This window comes from Oryzias melastigma, linkage group LG3, assembly GCF_002922805.2.
Source record: "Oryzias melastigma strain HK-1 linkage group LG3, ASM292280v2, whole genome shotgun sequence".
Lineage (NCBI taxonomy): Eukaryota > Metazoa > Chordata > Actinopteri > Beloniformes > Adrianichthyidae > Oryzias > Oryzias melastigma.
Window position 1 is genome coordinate 15,010,235 of NC_050514.1, and position 20,894 is coordinate 15,031,128.

A 20,894-nucleotide genomic window follows, 5' to 3' on the forward strand; every position below is an offset into this window, starting at 1 on the left:
CTTATTCCTGGCCTTCTTAAAATGCATGTGAGTATGTTTGAGGGATTTCAAGCAGCATGAAAATATCAAAGTAATCGTGGTTTCTCACCTTGAGGTAGTCGACGAATTCCTTCACTTCCATTTTAGCTTCATGCATTCCTGCGACATCTTTGAAACTCACACCTTTACCCGATTTACCGTCCACTATGGTGAACTTGGCCATCTTCAGCTGATTCTGTCGAGTTTACCATCACTTTTGATTAGTTCACAATCGAATTTAAACGATGCAGTGAATGCATGTGTCATTTTTTAACTCACAAAAGCGCTGAAGCCACCTTCTCTGCCTCCCATACCAGCCAGACGAAAGATATACCAGAGGACAGCCACAACGATAGCAGTCATCCCCAGAGCATAGACCACACTGCAGAGATAAGGGTTGGCAGTATGGCAGAAAGTCTCATGTGTGTGTTTTTTTTTTTAAGTCTGCAAAAAACAAAAAAAAAAAATCTTACTTTCCAAAAAATCCTGTGCGTTTGTAGGACACTGGGATTCTGTCTTTGGCGTCAATATTCAGCTCTTCCTCAGCTGCCCTCAGCTTTTCCTCAAATTTGTCGATGTTGGCAACCTGCATCCTATACATGAGAGCCAGCCTCTGCAAGGAAAAGTAACACACATAAACCCTACGAGCTTTTGTCAATTCAGAGAGCTGTCGATTACGTGTAAAAACACCCAAGAAACATACAGGCCTTCCGAAAATAACAGCTCCGGGATGAAGGTAGATTTCTACTATGTCGCTCTCAGGAACAACCTGCACACGTGACACCTCCCCCTTGGCCAACATCTCGTTGACAAAGTCATTCCAGGAGATGTTGCCTCCGCTGGTATTAATGGAGTTCAGCAGGCTCATGATGAGAGCGATGATGAAGAGAGTCCGCAGGCGCTCCCTGTACATCTGGTCCTCCTGCTCACGCCGCTTCTTCTCCTCTAGCGGGTGAGAACAAAAAGAAACCAAAAATCAGGGAAAATAATTACATCATTTTTTTTTATCTTAAAAAAAGGTGTGCTAATAAGAGCTTTATTTTATACCTTCATCTTCTTCAGGAGATTTCTTCTTTGGCCCATCATTTTTATTTTTCTGTTCCTGAGACCGAGATGTGCTGAAAAATGTTGTAGCCCCTGAAATTAAAGAGTTTTCCTTGATTCATTAGCTTCTGTGGACAGGATGAAACAGAGTAACAAAACCAAAGTCCTTACCTAATAGATTAATCAAACCAATGGGGTTCCTTAACAGATTGTTCCGGATTAACTCCTTACTAAGTCCAACCATGCCAGGACTCAAAGGTCTGTGCAGAAGACTCTGAAATTTATAGGACAACAGATCTTTATCATCTTAATAAAAGACTTTGTGAAAGAAGAATCAAAGACAAGATTCTGTTTGTGTGAAAGAGAACATTTTTTCCCCTATTTATTAATTTCAAACTGTTGAAATAAAAAAAAAATCACTGTTTGAAGTATAGCAATGAATGATGAAATGTAAAGTTTGAAAAGGGCTTTGAATGAAGATTAAAGTCCCCCTTTGATCATCTTTTGATCTATTTTAAGCTTTAATTATGTACATTTTAACCCCCCCCCCTCCAAAACAAAAAACGGTAATTTTCTAGGACATATTTTCTGCAGAGCGGCAGGAGTTCATCAGAAATTTGCCTGACTTGTTGGTGGAACTGTAAGTATAGAGTGAGCTTCACCCATTTCCCATCATCATACACTCTCACTAGCTTACAGCTTCTCACAACCCCAACCCAACATTCCTGATGCAACAAAAATGTTGAGCTACATCAGAGCTTTTCAGCTGCACAGTTTTCAGCCAGATGCCAGCTCAGACGAGGAAAACAGAGACATAATTTGATCTAGTGGAAGTAGGGAGCCTGTGGCTCACCGACTGAAACACCTATACCACTGTTACAGGCTTTTTCTAACAATATATTTTTAAAATTGCTCCTGATACACTCAGAAATGCAATTTTAAGATTTTTTTCTATGTCTCCATTATGAGAAAGATGCCACATGAACATATTAAAAACATGAAAACCATGAATCTCATTGGAGTCGGACATCAACAACTTATCAATTCCAAGTTCCTTTTTTTAATTTATAGTTATTTTAGAGAATTACAATAAATGAGCACATAGAAGTATATGGAAAACCATCAATTATTCTTAAAAAAAAAAGAAAAATAAAGTATTGCTCTTTTTGCACAAAATGCACGACTAAAGGTAAACACTTGTATCTCCATGTCCATTGTCAGAAACCAGAATGTGGACATTTGCCTAGATAAATTTGATTGGGCTTACCTGGATGAGTTTCTCCTGTGGCTGACCTTTGAAAGTCCGCTCTGATATGGAAACTAATGTCTTTCTAGCATAAGTATTTCTGGACAGGACATGTTTGACCGCATCCCTGGATGTCAGTCTATTAGCTAACATATACAAGTTTCGTCTTGACGGTGTCCAAAAACATCTGCTGCATTTTCTACTAGCGCCAGCACAATGCTGTAACAAAGCTGACATGGTGCGCGGAATCTTCCAAACTATACTTTAAATAATTTTCCGTGATGACATGTTGGTGGATCGTCCATGAAGCTCAAACTAGGTGTTATGAGACGCTTGTTTACCGCAGCTTCGAGTCACAGCTAGCATTATTCAACAGAAACAGTGGGGCTTACTTCTTCTTGAACGTAATTAACAGTTTTTAGACAAAATCTGTGTACAATACTGCCACCTACTGGTAGGGAGTTTAAAAGACCAACTTGACGTAACATAGAAATTATAATTTAATAAACCAGGTGTTCAGGATTATCATAATACAAAACTGCACCAAGTTCAAACTAGGGGGAATATGCACACAGTGAAAACATTTTCATTTTTATTTTATAAGGTTATTCATATGTAAATCTACGGTTTTAATCAGCGACTGTGTTAAGTCGAAATCAACTTTTGTAGTGCGTCGATTGTCCGCCAGAGGGCGCCATTGTTCAGTGTTTGACTGGTTGTAACTTCAGGGGTTGTTTTTGTGGGACACAACCCGCGATAAAGGCTGAGTACGCTTTCGTTTCATTTTATATCGCACGTATTGAACAATTAAAATGTACATTACTAATCTCCCAAGCTCTAGTGAAATAAATTACTTTAGAATTAGAATGTATTATATGATGTTTCAAACGTCCTTTTCGAAACAGTTACAGGTACTTTTCATTATTTTCCTCATTCTATTTTACCGCCACCAAAGTTGTAAACAATCACGGCAGTGTTGGAGTCAAATGGGACGTTTACAGTTCCTTTTGACTGACACATTCATCGACCCAGTAAGAGAAGAGTTGTTATTTCTATCCAATAGGAGTCTGTGTGTCATCTCTTCCCGTTGCGCTAAATCTTTAGGTGCGTTTGTTTTAAGATGCAAGACGTCCCGCTTTTAGTGAACTCGGTCACATTTGACCGTCAAATGTTGTATTCAAGCCCTGGAATATTTTTAATGTTTCTGCCCCGCCTCTTGGCCTCAACATTTACCAGTTTATAATTGCAAAATACAATTTCTAATTTTATTATGGTAACCCAGTTTAGAACTGATTTATCGGACTGAGGAATAAGCTTGCCGGAAATGTATTTATTGATAATACTGTAATTTGACGTATGATGTTCCTTTTCATTCTTACCACATTTGTGTATTTGAAAAACAACCAAACACACACATGTAAGCCTAAATGAAAATGCGCTATGCGCCCACAAAAATGAAAAACGAGTAAACCCGAAGCCTGCGCTCCATTTCGTTTTCTTGGCCTTCCAACTATATAATGGAGTTTGGTCGGTTGTGTTTGAAACTGCGTGCTGTATTCGGCCACGTTGGAGTTCGACGTGCCCTGACTGTGAATGCAGATCTGCACCCTTTGAGGATCCAAAATGGCGTCCATTTCTCGATCCAAAGGAAAGGGACCCGCCCCCAGCGGAAGCACCAATCAGAGTGCTCGTTTCATCCCGGACGTGTTTCCGTCCCAGCTACACACTGAAGTCAAAGGCCGCTTCGATAACCGCTCGAATGGGTTGGCTGAGAGGATTAAAGCGAAACAAAAATATGGTCTTTTGAAGGTTTACCTCCACCATGGCAAACCTAAAGACACACCAATGGATCCCTAAAGATTCTTAGCTTGTGGTGAAGATGAAATTGCTGCGCCGTTAACGAATTCTCGAGGATATTTTACTTTTTTCCTTTGGACGTCTGTTTGTTGCTCTTCTCGGTTTTAACAAGCTAGCGCTAGCCTCTATCCTGGTTAGCTTTTTTTTTTTTTGGCGATGGTCGTCGCTAGTTTATGCGGATGTCTTCGGACCTTAAATCGAAACAACTGCTGCTAATGGGACCACCCAGCTTCCCCCAGAAACATTGTGACATAGACTAAACGTTTAATATTTGGATATCTATGTGATTTACTTGGAAAATCCACTAGAGAGGTGAGTCTCATGTTACTGCTCCTGCATACTGAACATGGCAACAACAACAAACCGATTACTGCTGCTTTGCTGTATAACATGGGATAAATTGTGCTACTATAAATGTCAACGTTCAATGTATGTGATCATTTATAGATTTTACAATACTAGAATCATAAATACAAGTTGAATAGTTATATAATTAAACAGCTCCTATGTTGCTTCCTAAATATCTCGTGGTCAACTTAAGCAGGGTTATGGGAAATGCAAAAATAATGAATTCAACAATTAATTTATATTATCTTAGGTTGGGTTTTGTTTTTTGCAGGGACAAATTATTTTATCTTATTATAAATATGGTATTGTCAGGATGGTTTTTAACTAGATGTAAGTATTTAGTACTAGTAAACAATTACTGGTGTTTATATTCACACCATCATGTTTGGAAATATTAATATTTTTGGCTTGCATGTTCACTTCCCCCCTAAAATCTAAAAAGAAAACACAATTGTACTAAATTGTAATACTTACTGCTATAATTGGTTCATACTGTACATTGAAAAGTAAAGAAGGGGTTCCTTCATTACCCAGACAATAATTAACACCATATTTCTCATGAGAATGCACTATGTAACGTCCAAATGTTGACCTATTTCCCTTTTAATGATGCAGAGGCAGTGCTGATTTAGCAGTTGACATAACGTACTACTACCTGTTTTTCCAGTTGGGTTTTCAGTGATAAGGTTGTGGCTATACAGTCTTGCTCTGATGTTAGAAATGTGGGCTAAGATTTGTACGCAGGCAGGCAATGACTTAGAATATATTAGTTTGATAGCACTGTGTGTTGTTTATATGGTTGCTTGCCTGTTACACATGCATTTTACTGCCTTAGTGTTGAGGTGGATCAAAGGACAATTGTAGATAGATTGTTTACTGCGTGAAATAACATAAAACGAAGAGCATGACATGGTAGGTTTTGGAATAAAGCGTTGAAGGGAACTGAAATCAGGGAGATGCTCTCTGTCTTGATGCAGCACTGTCGATGTTGAAAACACTGCAGTGGGGATGATGGTGTTTTCCACCAAGATGCTATGTGTTGTGGCTGTTTTGAGGCGTTCATGTTTACTTCACTGCAGGGGCAGTGATGCATACCTCGATGGCTCTAAGTGTGTGCCTTTTATTTATTTTAATTGGTAAAGATTGGTAACTTTGTCATTTATTTGATTGCTTCTTGCCAGAATTCAGATATTTGAGCTGCGGTTCAGATTTCCTTATTTTTAACCCTCTTTTTAGTTAATATTTTTGAGATTTTTCTCCCGTTTCTGTAATCGCTCAAAAATCGAACCATGTCCTCCATCTGCAACAAAAAATAGATTTATTTTAGGCTGCAAAAGTCACGAGAAAAAGAGAGGCAGGGAACAAACCACTGTACCTTTTTATGCTTGGAGAGTTTCATTATGGTTTTATTTACCCCATTGTTTTTAACTGATACATTCTGTCTTCTACAAATTGGTCACTTTTCTTTTAAAATCTCATTGTTTTATGTAGATGTCCGATGACAGTCAGTTTGGCTGTTTCATATCAAACTTGGAGTAGCATCACAATCATTTTAGAAACCCTCTTGAGCTTACTCAAATTTGGCAATTGAATTACTCAAGACAAGACTTACATCGGACAATGTCAAATGCATCTTTTAGGCTAAAGTGTATTTACGACCAACTTGAATTTGCTTTTATAAAACCCCCTTTTAAACAAGGACCATTACAGTATGCTTTTATCAACAAATCTACTGAAGCAAGTTTCACTTCAATCTAAGAGATTACACCAAGTTACATTTGTTATTACGGCTTTCAGTAGGCCTTGCACACAGTTTAAGTCAGTCAAAAGGTTACGGAAATGACAAACTAGAGAATAGGTTTAACAGCGAAAAGATAAAAGTGAAAGCAAATGAAGACTGTTTAGTCAGCTTGAGCAGTGAGTTGGTTTTGTGAAGCTACATCCCTTTTAATATATAGAAAATAATGTGTGCTTTATTGGTTAATTATTTAGGTAATTATTAGTTATTTTATTTGTGTAACAAAGACGGATGGCACATTTTTTGTTTTCATTTTCTTTTTTAAGATAAAAGTAAATACATGTATGGAATCCATATACAACATTTCAGTGTGGTCAGATTTTTGCTGTTTATACTCTAGAAGATCAAAGTGGTATTTTTGGAGTTGCTCAAGCTAAATGAATAGCTGTGTATGTTGTAAGAGGGATAAGTCTTTAGCTGCAAGTCTTGCTACCACAGTCTGTTTTGGTTTATGAAGGCTCTCCCCTCCCCCTCCCACGCTCAGTGTGGTCCCTTTAGGTAAACAAGCATGGCTACTCCTGTTTCTTGACTCTCTTTGCCTCTTCCTGCCTGTGTGGCTCTTCCTGTGCAGTATGTTTAAGTTTGATGCTTGTTTGATTGCTGCTCTGCAGTTTCGGTGAATAATCCAATGTCAGCTGAAGCTTCTGAAATTTATCCTGGTTCTTTGCCCCCTTCCCTATCTTCAAAGGGAAATGGAACAAAATGGCGGGCATGCTGTTTCCCGAGGGGGGGACTGCATAGTCTCATTCCTGGTTTTAGGAAGTGCTGATGGTTGATGATGTTTTGGATTTCATTAGGTTCTGTTAGGCTTCTGTGTTAGCGTTCTGTGCAGCCTTTTCTCTTTGCTAAATGTCTTGATCATAAAAGGGAACCATTTCTCCATGAAAACATCCTACCCCTGTTACTGAAATGTACTTCACGCCATTGACCTATTTAATTAAAAGTTTTGAAAAAATATCTTGACTATTTTGAATTATGGTTATGAGAATTGAGATTGTTTTGTGTCATCATGAATATATCAACACCATACAACAGGTAACTTGTGTTGCATATATTTAATTCAAGTTTGATTTTAATCTTTCCTTTTAAAAAACACGTCATAGTCAGGGAAGTATTGCATTAAGACTTAAGTAATTTACCAACCACTATTTAGTATTTCAACTTAAAAATTCCTAATACTGTGGTTATTTTATGCTTTAGTTGAAATATTTAAAGCTAAGAGTCCTCAGTCTAAATACAAAGCAGTCTGGGAGGGGAATGACTGAACCAAAACGGCCATCGTAGCCAGTAGTCACGTGATGTAAACAAAGTAGAAATTAAGCCAAAGGGCAAATGTAAAGCAACAGTTGTTTTCTTATCAAACGGGAAAAAATATTCAACTCCTTCCTTGTTAGAATGTTTGTTTTAACACTTTTAAAAATCTCTTCTTTCTGTGTCTCTTGATGCACGCCTACATCTGCTGTGACGTCATCCCAAAAGCCACATCGTAGTTCCTTAACAGGATTCTCTTAAAAACAATGCCGTTACACCACAACAATGAGACACAGCAACTCATTGAAATGTGGCCAGATGAATGTAGGCTCATTAAAATCAACTTTTAATGGTCTCGAGAGCTTCTTAGTGTACCTTGTAGCTAAATAATCCTCAGTAACCGCCGTGCAGCATGTCTCTGCCGTACCAAAGTACCAGTAAAAAGTGTTGGCTTTCATACAGATGTTCAAAATTGTTCAGTGAAATAAAACGTTGGGATAAGTAAACTATCTTGACAAGTATTTGCAGCATCTTTCCCTTTCTGTTTTGACCCACTCCCGTAATTGCTGGCCAATGACTGAAGAGATCTTTAGTCTCGTGGTTTTGTTTATACACTATGGTCCAGAACAGAAATCTGGTAGGTCCCAGTCTGAATACACCCTAAATTCCATGTAAATTATGACTTTATATTTAACCTCAAAGATTCTCAATTCTAGTAAAATAAATTATCACATTTGAGAGCCTGGGCAAGATTTCTTTTTATAGTGGTCTCCAACCTGGTGACATTTGGTGTTTGATTGCAACCGCTACTAAGCAGGAGGCCTCTTTGGGTAATGGTACTAGTCATTCATGAAGGTTTGTTGGTTGGCTCTGGAGCTGATGGCAGTGTGTGTAATCTGAGAGGGACCTGGTTAAGGACAAGATGGTGCATGACATACTCGGCCAGTAGCAGAAACTATTCATCTTTCACTAACCATAGCCCTAACCCAAAAGTGTTCATAATTGTAGAGAAAAACTTGTATAAAGCTTAAAAAAATGCAATCAACTATTTCAAGCAACACAGAGGGATTTCCGGTTTGGGTCGAGGTCTTCTGATTCCAGACGTCTGCAATTATGGCTCTTTGGGCAGCACTGTCTTGGTCTGTTCAGCTTACTCAGGATGCTAATGTAAAGACGAGCTTTCTGACTTGCTTGTACCATCACCTTTCTATTTATGTACCCTTTGTTTTTATTTATTTTCTGGATCCCTATTTAAATGTTGGAATTTAGAAAGAAAAAAATCAGAATTTTTTTTAAAACTGTATATGATAAAATATTCTGTGCTTTCTGCTTTAGTACTTTAAACTTAGAATAAACCGTACCATTTATTTGAGAAAAGTATTTTTTTTTTATCTCATTTATGCTCTTCCCAACTTTGGAATTAACACACAAAAAAAAAAGCATTATTCACATTGGGAGCTGGGAGGCAAGTTGCGCCGTGGTATAACTTGGTGAGCTTTAATGTGTCCATTGTGATGATCTTCACAAATATTTTTGAAGCCAGTTGATGACAGATTCACCTGAGAACAGAATTCAGAAGGAATGGATGGGGCCACAAAACCACTTTGCAGTTTTATTGCTTTTATCTGACTGTCACTCTAGCATTTTTTCGTCTATTTGTTCTTTACTGGACATAGTTCACATTGGATATAGGTAAAGAAATGCAGCTGCTCCTAAACACTCAAAACAAATAACTTTTCCTAACCACTTTACTGAACCCAGAAGAAAGTATGGACTATCACTTACTCTCAAAGTTTTTTTTATTTGACCGTTTATAAAACGTAAATAAAAACTTCAGTGAAACATATTACTGTATTAGAGGATAGCTGCTGGTAATTTGCTTTTAACTCTGGATGCAACCAGCGTAAGATCACCCCTGTCCTCAAGTGGCATTACAGCTCTACCAACTCTGAAATTCTGCTCAAATAAAAGTAAAATAATAATAATAATAAAAAAAAAAACACAAAAAACACTAGTTTACATGAGGTGTTTGTTAATGGGTCAGGCGTTTGCTGACTGCAACCCAACCATCTGAGACATGTTTTTATCTTTCGTAAAGTAGCTGTATACGAACTTACTCGCATCACTTTTACTGAACTGTGGTATATACGCAAAAGAGGATTGATTGTCTGCAGTTCCAGGCTGCACTTAAATATAAAGATTCCTACAATTCCTGCCAGGGCATAGCTACCGTGTATGCCGGTATAGTAGATGGTTTACTCCTGTCAACCACGAGACATGTCACCAACATGGGACCACCACAGATATTCCATTTCAGCTCCAGACCAGATAAACCCTACTGGTATCACAATAATGTTGATCTGTGTGTGTGTGTTTTGTGCTCTCATCACATCCCTACTGTTCTTGAGTTCAGAGAATGATGCGGCGGAAAACCTCTGTAAGCATTCTGTGCCTGAGAATGAAACACAAGTGATAACAGCAGCCAAAGAAATCAGACTTTGGGGTCAAATGTTCTCTTGCACAGATAGAACACTGTGCTTACAGGCTTATGAATTCCTCTGTTTTAGCTTTTTTTTTAAAAGACTTTTTTGTCCTAAAGCTAACTGTTTTTTTTTTTTTACTTTGAATATCCTAATTTTTTTCTTTAGCCGTCTTACGTGTGTTTTAGGTGAGAGGCTATAGCTGGATCAGTTAGTTTTATAAGTCAACTAGATAAAAGTAGTGTAGGTAGCCAAAGATAAACTAAGATTTTGAATCGCAGGCTTTGGATGTTAACTTTTTTTTTTAACCCTAGAGCACTATTGACGGGTGATTTTCACCTAAGCAAAAGTATTTACATGTTATTCATTATGTTGCTTTATTCTGAGTCTCATGGGTACCTGGGTAAAGTCTCAAGGTGCATTCACGCCAAATGCAATTCGCACGGCGGAGGCAGCCAGTTACAATATTAACTCAATGGTATAGATATGAATTAGGATCTGAACTCCTGTGGTGCGATTGTCTGGCAGCAGCTCGATTTGAGCGATGAGGTACACATTGGATGGAATGGCCAAAATTGAAATATCTGAGGTTTGACGGGTTGCTGTGTCGCATCTACCAATCAGTAACTAGGCTTTGGGCACGTGACGTTTTCAGTGACTCAAGCAGCGGGTAGAATATTAATCAATGCAAGTCTTTTTGTCCTGGACTTCCATCTAATTCCTCAACTCACTGGGGCAGCACAGTTACCAGGGCACCCCACGCAGATTGATTGCTAGCCTACCGCGACGGCTCTCTAAGTGCAGCCACCCAGCCTCCTTTAGTCCAGCAGAGCTTGCTCGCTAGATACGCCAGCAGACAGCCGCTGCGGGGCTGCCTGCTTGGGCCTCCTGAATTTTGTGACATGTTTCCTATTTAATCCAGACAATAATAAACCCCCGCCCCCCCCATTTTTTCCTCCCTCTCGGGTTGATGCAGGACAGCCTTAAAATTCAGTCACAGAGTCACAGAAACACAGCGGAAGCGGTTGTCTTGCAGACACAGTCCCCAGAGTGAAATTGAAGCCACTGGTGACGGGGAAATATTTTATTTGAATAATCTCATAAACCAGAAATAGAGACGGGATTACCTATGTTTTTATAGAACAATTCACAATAAATAAACTTGATCTCTCAGCATAACCCTCTCAACTTTCATAGATTGTAAGTGACATATACACAAACACTGCTCCATGTTAGGCTTTAGAACGTCGTCTGTCCTGAAACCAAAGTATCTCCAAATAACCGACGTCAGGAATATAACAGATCACAAAACTCACAGTCGTATTGTGTAAAGGTTTAGAGTCAAAGTTGGGATCATTTTTGGATCAGTAAAAAGGAAAATAAAAAGGGGAAACTTTAATGCATGAAGGGCCTTATTTGATTTGTTACCTCAAACTACAGATAGTTTAGCATTTGCCTAATCGGAGACTGCCTCCTTTTGCGGTACACATACCGTACCGTACCGTACCGTACCAAAGTTTATATTTTAGGTTATTTGTTGTTGTTCTTTTTATTTTCATAAAGACAGGATGCATCATATCTACTGTGAGAAACATAACTCATTTTGACAGTGGGATTCATCAAACGGAATTAAAAGCACTTTAATGCAGATAATTTCAGTTGGGTTCTTGTAATCAAGCTACTTACTTAAGGGTTTGTTTCAACCTTAGCTGCATGTCAAAAATATCTGCTTGTCTTTGACACTTTTTAGCCCAGTTATGATTAAGTTATATTTAAAAGTATTAAATTACTTTGATTTAGTTCTGCATGCCATATTACTTACTCCTATGTCGAGGAACAACAAAACATGGTGAATGCAAAGGGGTCAAGACAAAGTGTTAGGTGGGGGATGGAAGAGGTAATGTGGCCTGTCTGAATCTCAATCACCAAGGCTCTTCAACAAGGCTGGCCTTTTGATGGGCCAGCTGCAGCCATTCATCCACCCATTCACATTGAAATGCAACAACAGGAAGAGGGGAGGGTGTGATGGGCTGGGGTTGCATGCGATGGGCCTATGAGCTTGTGAGGGTGGGATGAAAGTGAAAAGCAAAAGCATACCTAAATACCAAAGGGAGGAGATCTGCCAGTTGGGCCCCATGCCCCTGCTCACAAATACGCAACCATACTTTGTTTTCCCCTCATATTGGGGAGTTTACGTTCACACAAAGAATCTAATCACCCCTTTTGACTAGCAAATGCATTTTTACAACTCAGCTATTTTCTGTCTTTGCACCTAAGCTGGTGTTTGTAAAGCGCCTGCTTCATTCTGCTGCCTCTTAATTTACTAGTACCATACTGTGTATAGTACACAGGTTGATACTGCTGTGTATATGTATATACTTCATATTTAACGTTTGTAATTCTTTCAAAATGTGTTTATTGTAATTCATACCATGGTCCAAGTGAATACTTGATTCTGATTGGCTGCTGGGTGTGGATTAAAAAGTGATATACCACACTTAAAAAAAAAAGTTCTGGTCACACAGCCCAAGTGTTTTGTATCACTGTTCAGGCTTCTTTAAAAAATTATTTTGAGTCCTTATCTGGGCAAAAACAAAAGCGGCAGGAGGTGAACTTTTTCTCTGAACTGATGCTATATTTAACCTACCGGAACGATCAGTATTTATAGCACTTTCCTTTTGTAAGGTAAAGGAATACATATTGAAAAATTAGCAAACCCCCACCCCATAATATTTTGTTTATTTCGATATATATATATATTTTTTAAATTAGTAATTCTCGTTATTATAGGCACAGAACTAAACGTACGGAATCTTGTATTCTTCTGTCTCACCCCAAGAGGGAGTTTTCCTTTATTGAGCAGTTCAGAAGAGCAGAGTCTCCTGAACCCACCATAAAATTAAACACCGAGACGGAAGTTGACTGTGTACTGTGTTTTCGCTGCTCACTAGAGGCTTAATTTAAAAAACAAAATCTGTCCGGGTTTTCCTTTCAATTGTGCAACACTCTGCCGCTGCTGTTGAGGCCTGTGTCTGGTCAGCTGGTTCAGTGTCATGTAAATGCGATAACATGCCGCATCACATATCAAATGGTCAGCTTCAAACGATCTAAACCAAAGAAATGGCATGAGAAAAGTACACAATATTGATTGATTATTAATTTATTTTGTAAGTGACCATGGTATAAGCGGGATAATGCCCTTGGAAGTGTGTGTTATTAGAAATTAACACAATTTGAGGTAAAAAAACATCCAGCGCAAAGTGGAGGACAGTTCAGGCTTCCATGTTGTGCTTTAATGTCTAATAATGCAGACTTCATCTGGCACTGTCCCTTACTTAATCAAGGCTGGACAATTTACAATTATGTGTGGATTACTTTTGGCTTTCTGTCACTTGGGTATTATTTCCAGAATTTCCAATGTTTGAAACAGTTCAGAGAAATGCATGTAGCTTTTTTCATAAAATTTAAATGCTTTCAAAAATAACTTGGTTTGATGTCCATAGAGGTGTATGTGATAAGTACTTTGTTTCCATAAAGTCTGGTTTAGCTGTGGTTGTTGCTTGATGAAGTAATTAAATTGGACAGTTGGTCTTGTTTCATTGTCCAAAACCTTGTTTCCTGTCTGTGCTGTCTTTGAATAATTTATGATGGAAGTTAATATTCCATTTTTTAGTTGCTCAGCTTGGCTTTGACTTATTGATTATATAAATTGTGTTCACTTATGGTCTCGAAGACAAGTGCAGCCAATTGAACTTCTCTTCTAGACTGGTTTGCACAGGGTTGAAAGTATTTTCATTTTCTGCTACTTCCAGGTTAGAGTCATTGAGCGCATGTTTTAGAGCCATTAAATGCCCACTTCAATGAAAAACTTGTTTTTTAGTGTTTTTTTAACATGCTCTTGTACCATTTTTCTCATAATAGAAAAAGTATGTAAAGAAAATTAAAACTGCGTTTCTGAGTATTTCTTTATTCAAATCATGGTGAATCAGGAGCAAATGAAAAAGTTCAATTTTAAAGAGCTTGTAGTTGTCGCCTACAAACTACGATCGGCAGGTCACAAGCTCTGTGCTCTACTTTATTCCAATGCATCCCCCTGCAGACAAATAGATCCATTAACATCTTCATTTTCCCTGTCCGAGGTGGCATCTGGCTCAAAACTGTACGGTTGGATAGCTCTGTTATTGCTCGCCATTTTTGTTGCACCACTAATGTTAGCTTGGGGTTGTGAAGGGCTGTGAACTAGCAGGAGACAGTGTAAACAAAGGATAATGGAAAATGAGTGTAGCCTTACTTTCACACCAACAACCCCGCCCACAACTTGGAGGGGAATATCTGATGAACTCCTGCCACTCTGCAGAAACTATGACCCAGTCAACAACACAGTTGTTTTGATTTTGGCTGAAAACGGCATAATCATCATTAAAAGACCACCTGGAATGCTTTTTCAAATAAATCAAAATATCATTAAATTGTCATTTCTGCACATTATTTTTGGATGTTCAGCTTAATGTTCACCTCTTCATTTAGATTAAAGTCATGGTAACAGTTATTAGTAAGAAAGTGGTGTTGGCTTCTGCAAGACTTTTACTCTCCTCTAATTATGTCTCCCAGTTTTGTAAGTAACTTTAAGACAGGAGTAGACTAAATATAAATTGTGGGTAACTGTTAACTCAATTCTAAAATTGTTGATAGTTAACAAACTGGTTTGCTTCTTTTCTGGCTAGTGGAGCTATTCCTGTTACCCCTTGGTCCACCAGGTCAAAGCCATTTGCTGTATTTTTCGCACTATAAAGAATACTTACCAGCATTTTTTTTTTTTCAAAAAACAACAGTGCGTCAACTATGCTCACTGATGTCATAGATAGTTTGGGAGGTACTGGCGCCTTGTCAAAAAGTTACACTAACCCGGCTTACAAGTATCTGTTTTTAATATGTTGCTCACAAGGTTGGGACTTGGCGTAGTCACAGTAATGCTTGTTTTAGCAATATTGGACTGTTTTTTACATGTTGCAAACAATGTTGGGAGTTACAGATATTGTAAATGCGCTAACACTTCTAACGTGTAGCATGTTACAAAAAAGTTTTAGGTTTACTGTGAAAGCAGTTAATAAAGCCTTACTGAATGACGGACTTCTCCTTGACTCTTATCTAACTTATTGCTTTTTTTTTTTTGGTACGCCTTATATATGAAATTGTTAAAATAGACCATTCATTTAGAGTGTGAGTCTATAATTCTGTACAGCTTCAGAAAATACGGTATTGTGCAGTTGCACCACAATTTTGCTTTGTCCATAGCTTATACTTCAACTGGCACTTTAGAGAAACTTTGTTTGCTGCTTGTGTCTATAAAATGTATCAAAACACTTTTTTAAAGGGCCGTTTCAATTTTTTTCCTCAAATTACTACATGGAATTGTTTAAATTCCATTGGAATCTCATTCAATTTCTTTTTATTGTTTACCTATGCCATTTTTTGCTACGTACAATTAATATTGATCAAGCAGTGTCTAGTTCCTCTAAGAATGTATCTGAATTGTTTTGTTGTAAATATTGACTATGTTTTTTGTTTTTCTCAAGCATGTTTTTTTGTACTCTAGATTTTTTGGAGTAGACACAGTTTGGCTATGACTAAACACCTAAACAAATTCTAAACAGTAGGGCATAATTTGCCTCCTCTGGTACAAGTTTAAAACATGCTGCAACTTTAAAGGATTTACACTAAATAAATGGAGCTTGTTGGAGTTATAATCATTACCATCTCCATGCCATGGGGATACTGTGCTTGGTGGATTTAGGACAAAAATGCCGTTGTAAACAGTTGTTAGTATTTGACAGCTCTCATTGTAGTATTGGCTATTGTTGGAAACATCAAACTGTTTCTTATAATTTATAGTTATATTTATCAGGTTTAACAACTCGTGTTTTTTTTTCTTTTTACATTTCTACTAATGCCATTGCAGTTTTATGTAAATATAGAGACCACAACATCTGTAGAGAATCTGCAGGGGAATGTTCGCTTTGTGAAGCTCACAAATCTGCTATAGCATCCTGTCTGGAACTTGCATCTCTTGTTGGACTACTCGACCTTGGTCCTCAAGATCTACCACCTTGTCTGTTTTCCAGTTCTCTGTGCACTTGCTCAGTCAATTGGAATGAGGGAACACCTGATCAGCCTATCAGCAAAAAGCAGCACAGAGAGAACTATAAAAATAGACATGGTGGTAGATCTCGAGGACTGGGGTAGGTAGAGTTTTTATTAGTAAAGCAATCATCATACATAAATGTCACCATTGTCACTAAATTGTCAATGTCTCCACATACATTGAATACATTAAAGTTGGAATTTAATATATTAATTTATTGGAATATTAATTTATTGTTATGTTGTGCATTTCTGTGGTGTAAATTTACTTTAGACTAATTATTATGCTAAAAAAAATCCTTCTTTATAAATAAATATTGTTAAAATGATTAAAAATAATAGTTATGTTAAAGTTTATTTTCCCCTAATAACCTGAGACTCTGCATGTTGCTTCAATTCTGGAACAAAGGTAATTCATACACGTGCATATTTTTCAATTCAATCTTTTACTAGGCTTTTGTGTTTACATTTCTGTAAATCGTATTGTAAAAGTGCTCCACTAATCTGTTTGAAGACTGATGAAGTAAGAATCCGCTGGAAATATGTTAATTAGGTAAACTGTTGAAGAGTTACTGTAATCAAAAAAATATAAACACTGACTCTAAAGCTCCAGTGTTGAAGCAAATTTGTTTTTTCAGAACTTATGTCAGTCAATGGAGCTTCTAATTTTTTTCAACAACAAGAACATACTCGCTAGTTTTACTTTGAAAATGGGAAGCTTCACCGGCACGTTGCTTTGGAGGTTTGTTTACTTCCGGTGAGTGTAGCGCAGCGGATTTGGCTAATTTTTGGTCTATAAACTTAAAGTCCAACGTATTCTACAAGAGGATAGAAAACATTATACCCACTATCTTATGATAAAATGTGAATAAAAATTACCTTGACAAAGATGTCGAGGACAGTGTGGAAGATACCAAAACAGCAGGATGCTTTCGTTTCAGGTGCTAGTTCGTGCATGGATGCTGTGCTGCCGTGAAACGTTATTTTCTGTCTTCTTCTATGGTCGAGAAAGCGCTATACCACCTCCAAAACTTCGTATTGCGCTTTGCGATCCAAATTACTTTGTGGCTGATGGTTATCATAATCATTTGAAATGGCAAAAAAAAACATGTCAACTATTAGTCAATGACCCCAGTCAAGTTGCATTTTAAAATATAACACCTTGTTTTGTAGCAGCGTCAAAATTCTTGCATCCATTCCCAGAGCTGCTGTTTGGATATGAACTACCTCCCACCCTCAGATATTTTGCTTGATGATGCTCCAAAGGTTCTCAATAGGGTTGAGGTCAGGGAGGTTGGGGCCCACACCCTCAATTTGCACAGGTTTTCCTTGCAGCGGGTGAGATAGTGCATTGTTATGCATGACGGTGATTTTGTTCTGGAAAGCATGGTTCTTCTTTTTGTACCATGAAAGAAAGTGGTCAGTCAAAGACTCCACATACTTTTCAGAGGTCATTTCCATCCCTTCAGGGATCCTGAAGGGGCTGACTAGCTTTCTCCCCATGATTCTGGCCTAAAACGTGACTCTGCCACCTCCTTGCTGATATTGCAGCTATGTTGGGAAATGGCAGCCATCCACCAACCACCCACCCTGATGTCCGTGGGACTCCAGAGATATCAGCAGCTGGAAATATGTGCTTGCTCCTTTGTAATGGTATTTTAGCAGCTGCTCTTTTATGTTATATCTCTTATGCTCTTCGATGTATTTGTGTGGCAGAAACCTTCCTCATTCTGTCTTTATCTGCACAAACTCTTCAAAGTACAACGATCATGCTTACGTTTTTTTGTGAAATATCTGAAGTTTTCATACCTTGTGCATACAACTATTTCCTGCTTTTCAATAGCAAATAGATCCGTTTTAATTTCCCATATTACTTGAAAATATTGGTCTTCATAATAATATGGAACATCCTTTAGTAGTTTCTCCTCACCTGGTAAATTATTTCACAATAATTTCAGTGATACAAAGATCCCAGAGACACAATATCATCCATGAGCTTAATTGAAAAACAAAGAGTTTTACTATTTTGACACTTAAAAACATTTTGCACAATAATTGAGAACATGCTGTGCATGGCAGCATGTATTTGCCGTGCTCTCCATTGAACCTTGGAGAAACAATAGCAGCCATTAGTGTAACCTTTAAAATAAGTTTTTGGTATGGTTTTGTTCTTCTCTAATACATACGAAATTATTTTCTGCCTTGAAATAACTTGCATATGTTTTAATATTTGATTTATGTAGCAATGAAATACTAATGTATTTTTTAGATTTATATCATTCAGCATAGATCATATTTCTTTTCCTGGTCTGTCTTTCAGATCCCACTCCGATCATCTTGTATTCCTAGTGGTCTTTTAATTATCATCATGGAGTTTGTAGCCAAAAAAAACTGTGTTGTTTTCTAGGACATAGTAAAATTTCTGCTGAGTGGCAGTAGTACATTATAATCTATTTAAAACATATACACACAGCTTTTGCCACAGTCCAAAGACAAAAGCTTTTTTTTTTTTTGGATGAGCAAAGAAATGAAAAAAAGAAGAAAAAAATCTTATTTTTTTAAACCAGTTTGCAATATTAGTTTAATCCATGTCAGGTGTTTCTTTATCTAATACATTATTTGAATGTTACATTGTGTTATAAATTAAAGACTAAGCCACCGTTTCAATCTCAAAATAGTGCTGACATGCTGCACACTTGCACTCATTCCCAGAGCAATGCTTACTCTTTCTGCTTGTAGAGAATGGAGCAGTGACGACACAAAATAAATTAGAGTTGTCTCTGTGCCACAGTTTGATATTGAGCAAAATAGCATGTTGTTTTACCAGGCTGTAATGCTTTTTTGTTTACTGAATTTTTTTTTTTTTAAATACAAAGCCAGCAAGTCGCATAGTAAAATTACATAATACCAAATTTTGTGCACATTTGGAGTTGGATATTATTGTGTTCATAAATACATTCGTCGTGTATGTCTCAGCTTTTCACTTATTGTTGCATTTGGGTTATATGGTCACTTTATAAATCAAACATTATTGTAGCAAAACTTTGTCTTGAGCTATGCTTTACACCCCCCCAATAAATAAATGTACCTTTGTCATTAGTTTGAGTAGTACAACAGAGCAAAAAGTATTTATCAATAAGCAGTTTTGTAAGTAAGAGGGCTGCACGGTGGCGCAGTGGTTAGCGCTCTTGCCTCACAGCGAGAAGGCCCCGGTTCGAATCCCGGCTGGGACCTTTCTGTGTGGAGTTTGCATGTTCTCCCCGTGCATGCGTGGGTTTTCACCGGGGACTCCGGCTTCCTCCCACCGTCCAAAAACATGCTTCGTAGGTTAATTGGTGACTCTAAATTGCCCCTAGGTGTGGGTGTGTGAGTGAATGGGTGTGTGATTGAGGCCCTGCGACAGACTGGCGACCTGTCCAGGGTGAACCCCGCCTTCGCCCTTCAGTAGCCGGGATAGGCTCCGGCACCCCCGCGACCCCGAAAGGGAAGAAGCGGCCAAGAAGATGGATGGATGGACAGTTTTGTAAGTTGTCCCACTTAAACAGATGAGAGGTCTGTAATGTTCGTCATAGCTAGACTTCATCTATGATAAACTGGATGGAAAAGTAGGTAATCACATTGTAAGATTTTTTTTTTTTTTTAATTTCTGAAATGGTGAAAGAGGAATTTGTCAAACGTTTACCATAATAATTTACAATATAACTGGTCACCAATGACAAAGGTCAAACTTAAGCCTCGTTTCCACTGAGCAGTCCAGTCCAGTACAGTATGGTACGGTTTAATCCGGTATTTTGAGCGTTTCCATTGTAAAATTGACTCGTTAAACAGTTCCGACCCGTACCTCTTGAGAGCCCCCACCTGTTATTGGTCGATAGGAAAATGGAATGGGACGGTTGGGGCGGAGTTGCTGTTGCCGCCCGCTGATTGGCAGAAAGTAATGGCGACAGTAGAAGACACCAATACAGCGCTAAGCTAACTTTTCTATTTTCCTCGCATTATGCTCAGGTAGTGAATGCTTTACTCACAGATGGTGAATTTTCATCAGATGCCAGTCACTTTTGAGGCTTCTGCCTGTTGCCCAGCAAAATCCACATAACGGCTCCTGAAAGTATCTACATTAAAGAATGGGCCAAAATAACAGCTATAGTGTGTGTAATTTTGATGAAGAGCTGGAAGAAATGTTTGACAATTTGTCATTGACAAACATTACAAAATATTAAGGTGAGCTTTTGTTATTGACCAAATACTATCTGCGCAACTCCACCATTATACAAAATAAATTATTTAAAAAATCATATAATGAGATTTCCTAGAATCTTTTTAAACCTTTCTTCCACTAGGGCTGTATCAAGTATCTGGGTGCTCGAATACTCGCGATGTGCTCCTGAAAATTCAAGTACAAATATTTGCGACGTCCAAGATCGCTGGTTTGCAATCTTTATAAATATAGTATACTGCAGTAAAATATTATCAAGATATTATCTAGGTACTATTTTTTTGTTGCTCTGAAATGCAGATTAATGTAGTATTTTAAGTTTACAAACTAAAACAAAGCCGAAAAAGCAGCGGTACTGTCACCGGAAGTAAACACATCTTCGTGACGTTTAAGCTTTTGGTTTTCAAAATAAGACTAGCGAGAGCTTTTTGCAGTTCAAAAACGGAGACTGAAGTTCCACTCACTTACATAACTTAGCTCCAATGTTTACATTCT

The 20,894-nt window shown here is 37.9% G+C and overlaps 2 protein-coding genes across 3 annotated transcripts in view; one reads left to right on the forward strand and one right to left on the reverse strand.

Annotated features, from left to right (window-relative positions):
- spg7 (SPG7 matrix AAA peptidase subunit, paraplegin) overlaps positions 1-2,730 on the reverse strand; it is an 8,098-nt gene extending 5,368 nt beyond the window's left edge. Inside the window, exons 1-7 of the mRNA XM_024296100.2 lie at positions 2,330-2,730; positions 1,234-1,336; positions 1,066-1,155; positions 722-963; positions 492-631; positions 298-400; positions 89-214 (exon numbers count right to left, since the gene is read on the reverse strand). Of these exons, the coding sequence (XP_024151868.1) occupies positions 89-214; positions 298-400; positions 492-631; positions 722-963; positions 1,066-1,155; positions 1,234-1,336; positions 2,330-2,545 (1,020 nt within the window). The 5' untranslated portion in view covers positions 2,546-2,730. The remainder of the gene's footprint in view (positions 1-88; positions 215-297; positions 401-491; positions 632-721; positions 964-1,065; positions 1,156-1,233; positions 1,337-2,329) is intronic.
- Positions 2,731-3,964: 1,234 nt separating this feature from the next.
- Positions 3,965-20,894, forward strand: part of ankrd11 (ankyrin repeat domain 11) — a 115,024-nt gene continuing 98,094 nt past the window's right edge. Inside the window, exon 1 of one of the 2 annotated variants that reach the window (XM_024295106.2) lies at positions 3,965-4,477. The gene's annotated coding sequence lies outside the window, so the exon portion shown is untranslated. The remainder of the gene's footprint in view (positions 4,478-20,894) is intronic. The other variant, XM_024295105.2, reaches the window with a different exon arrangement.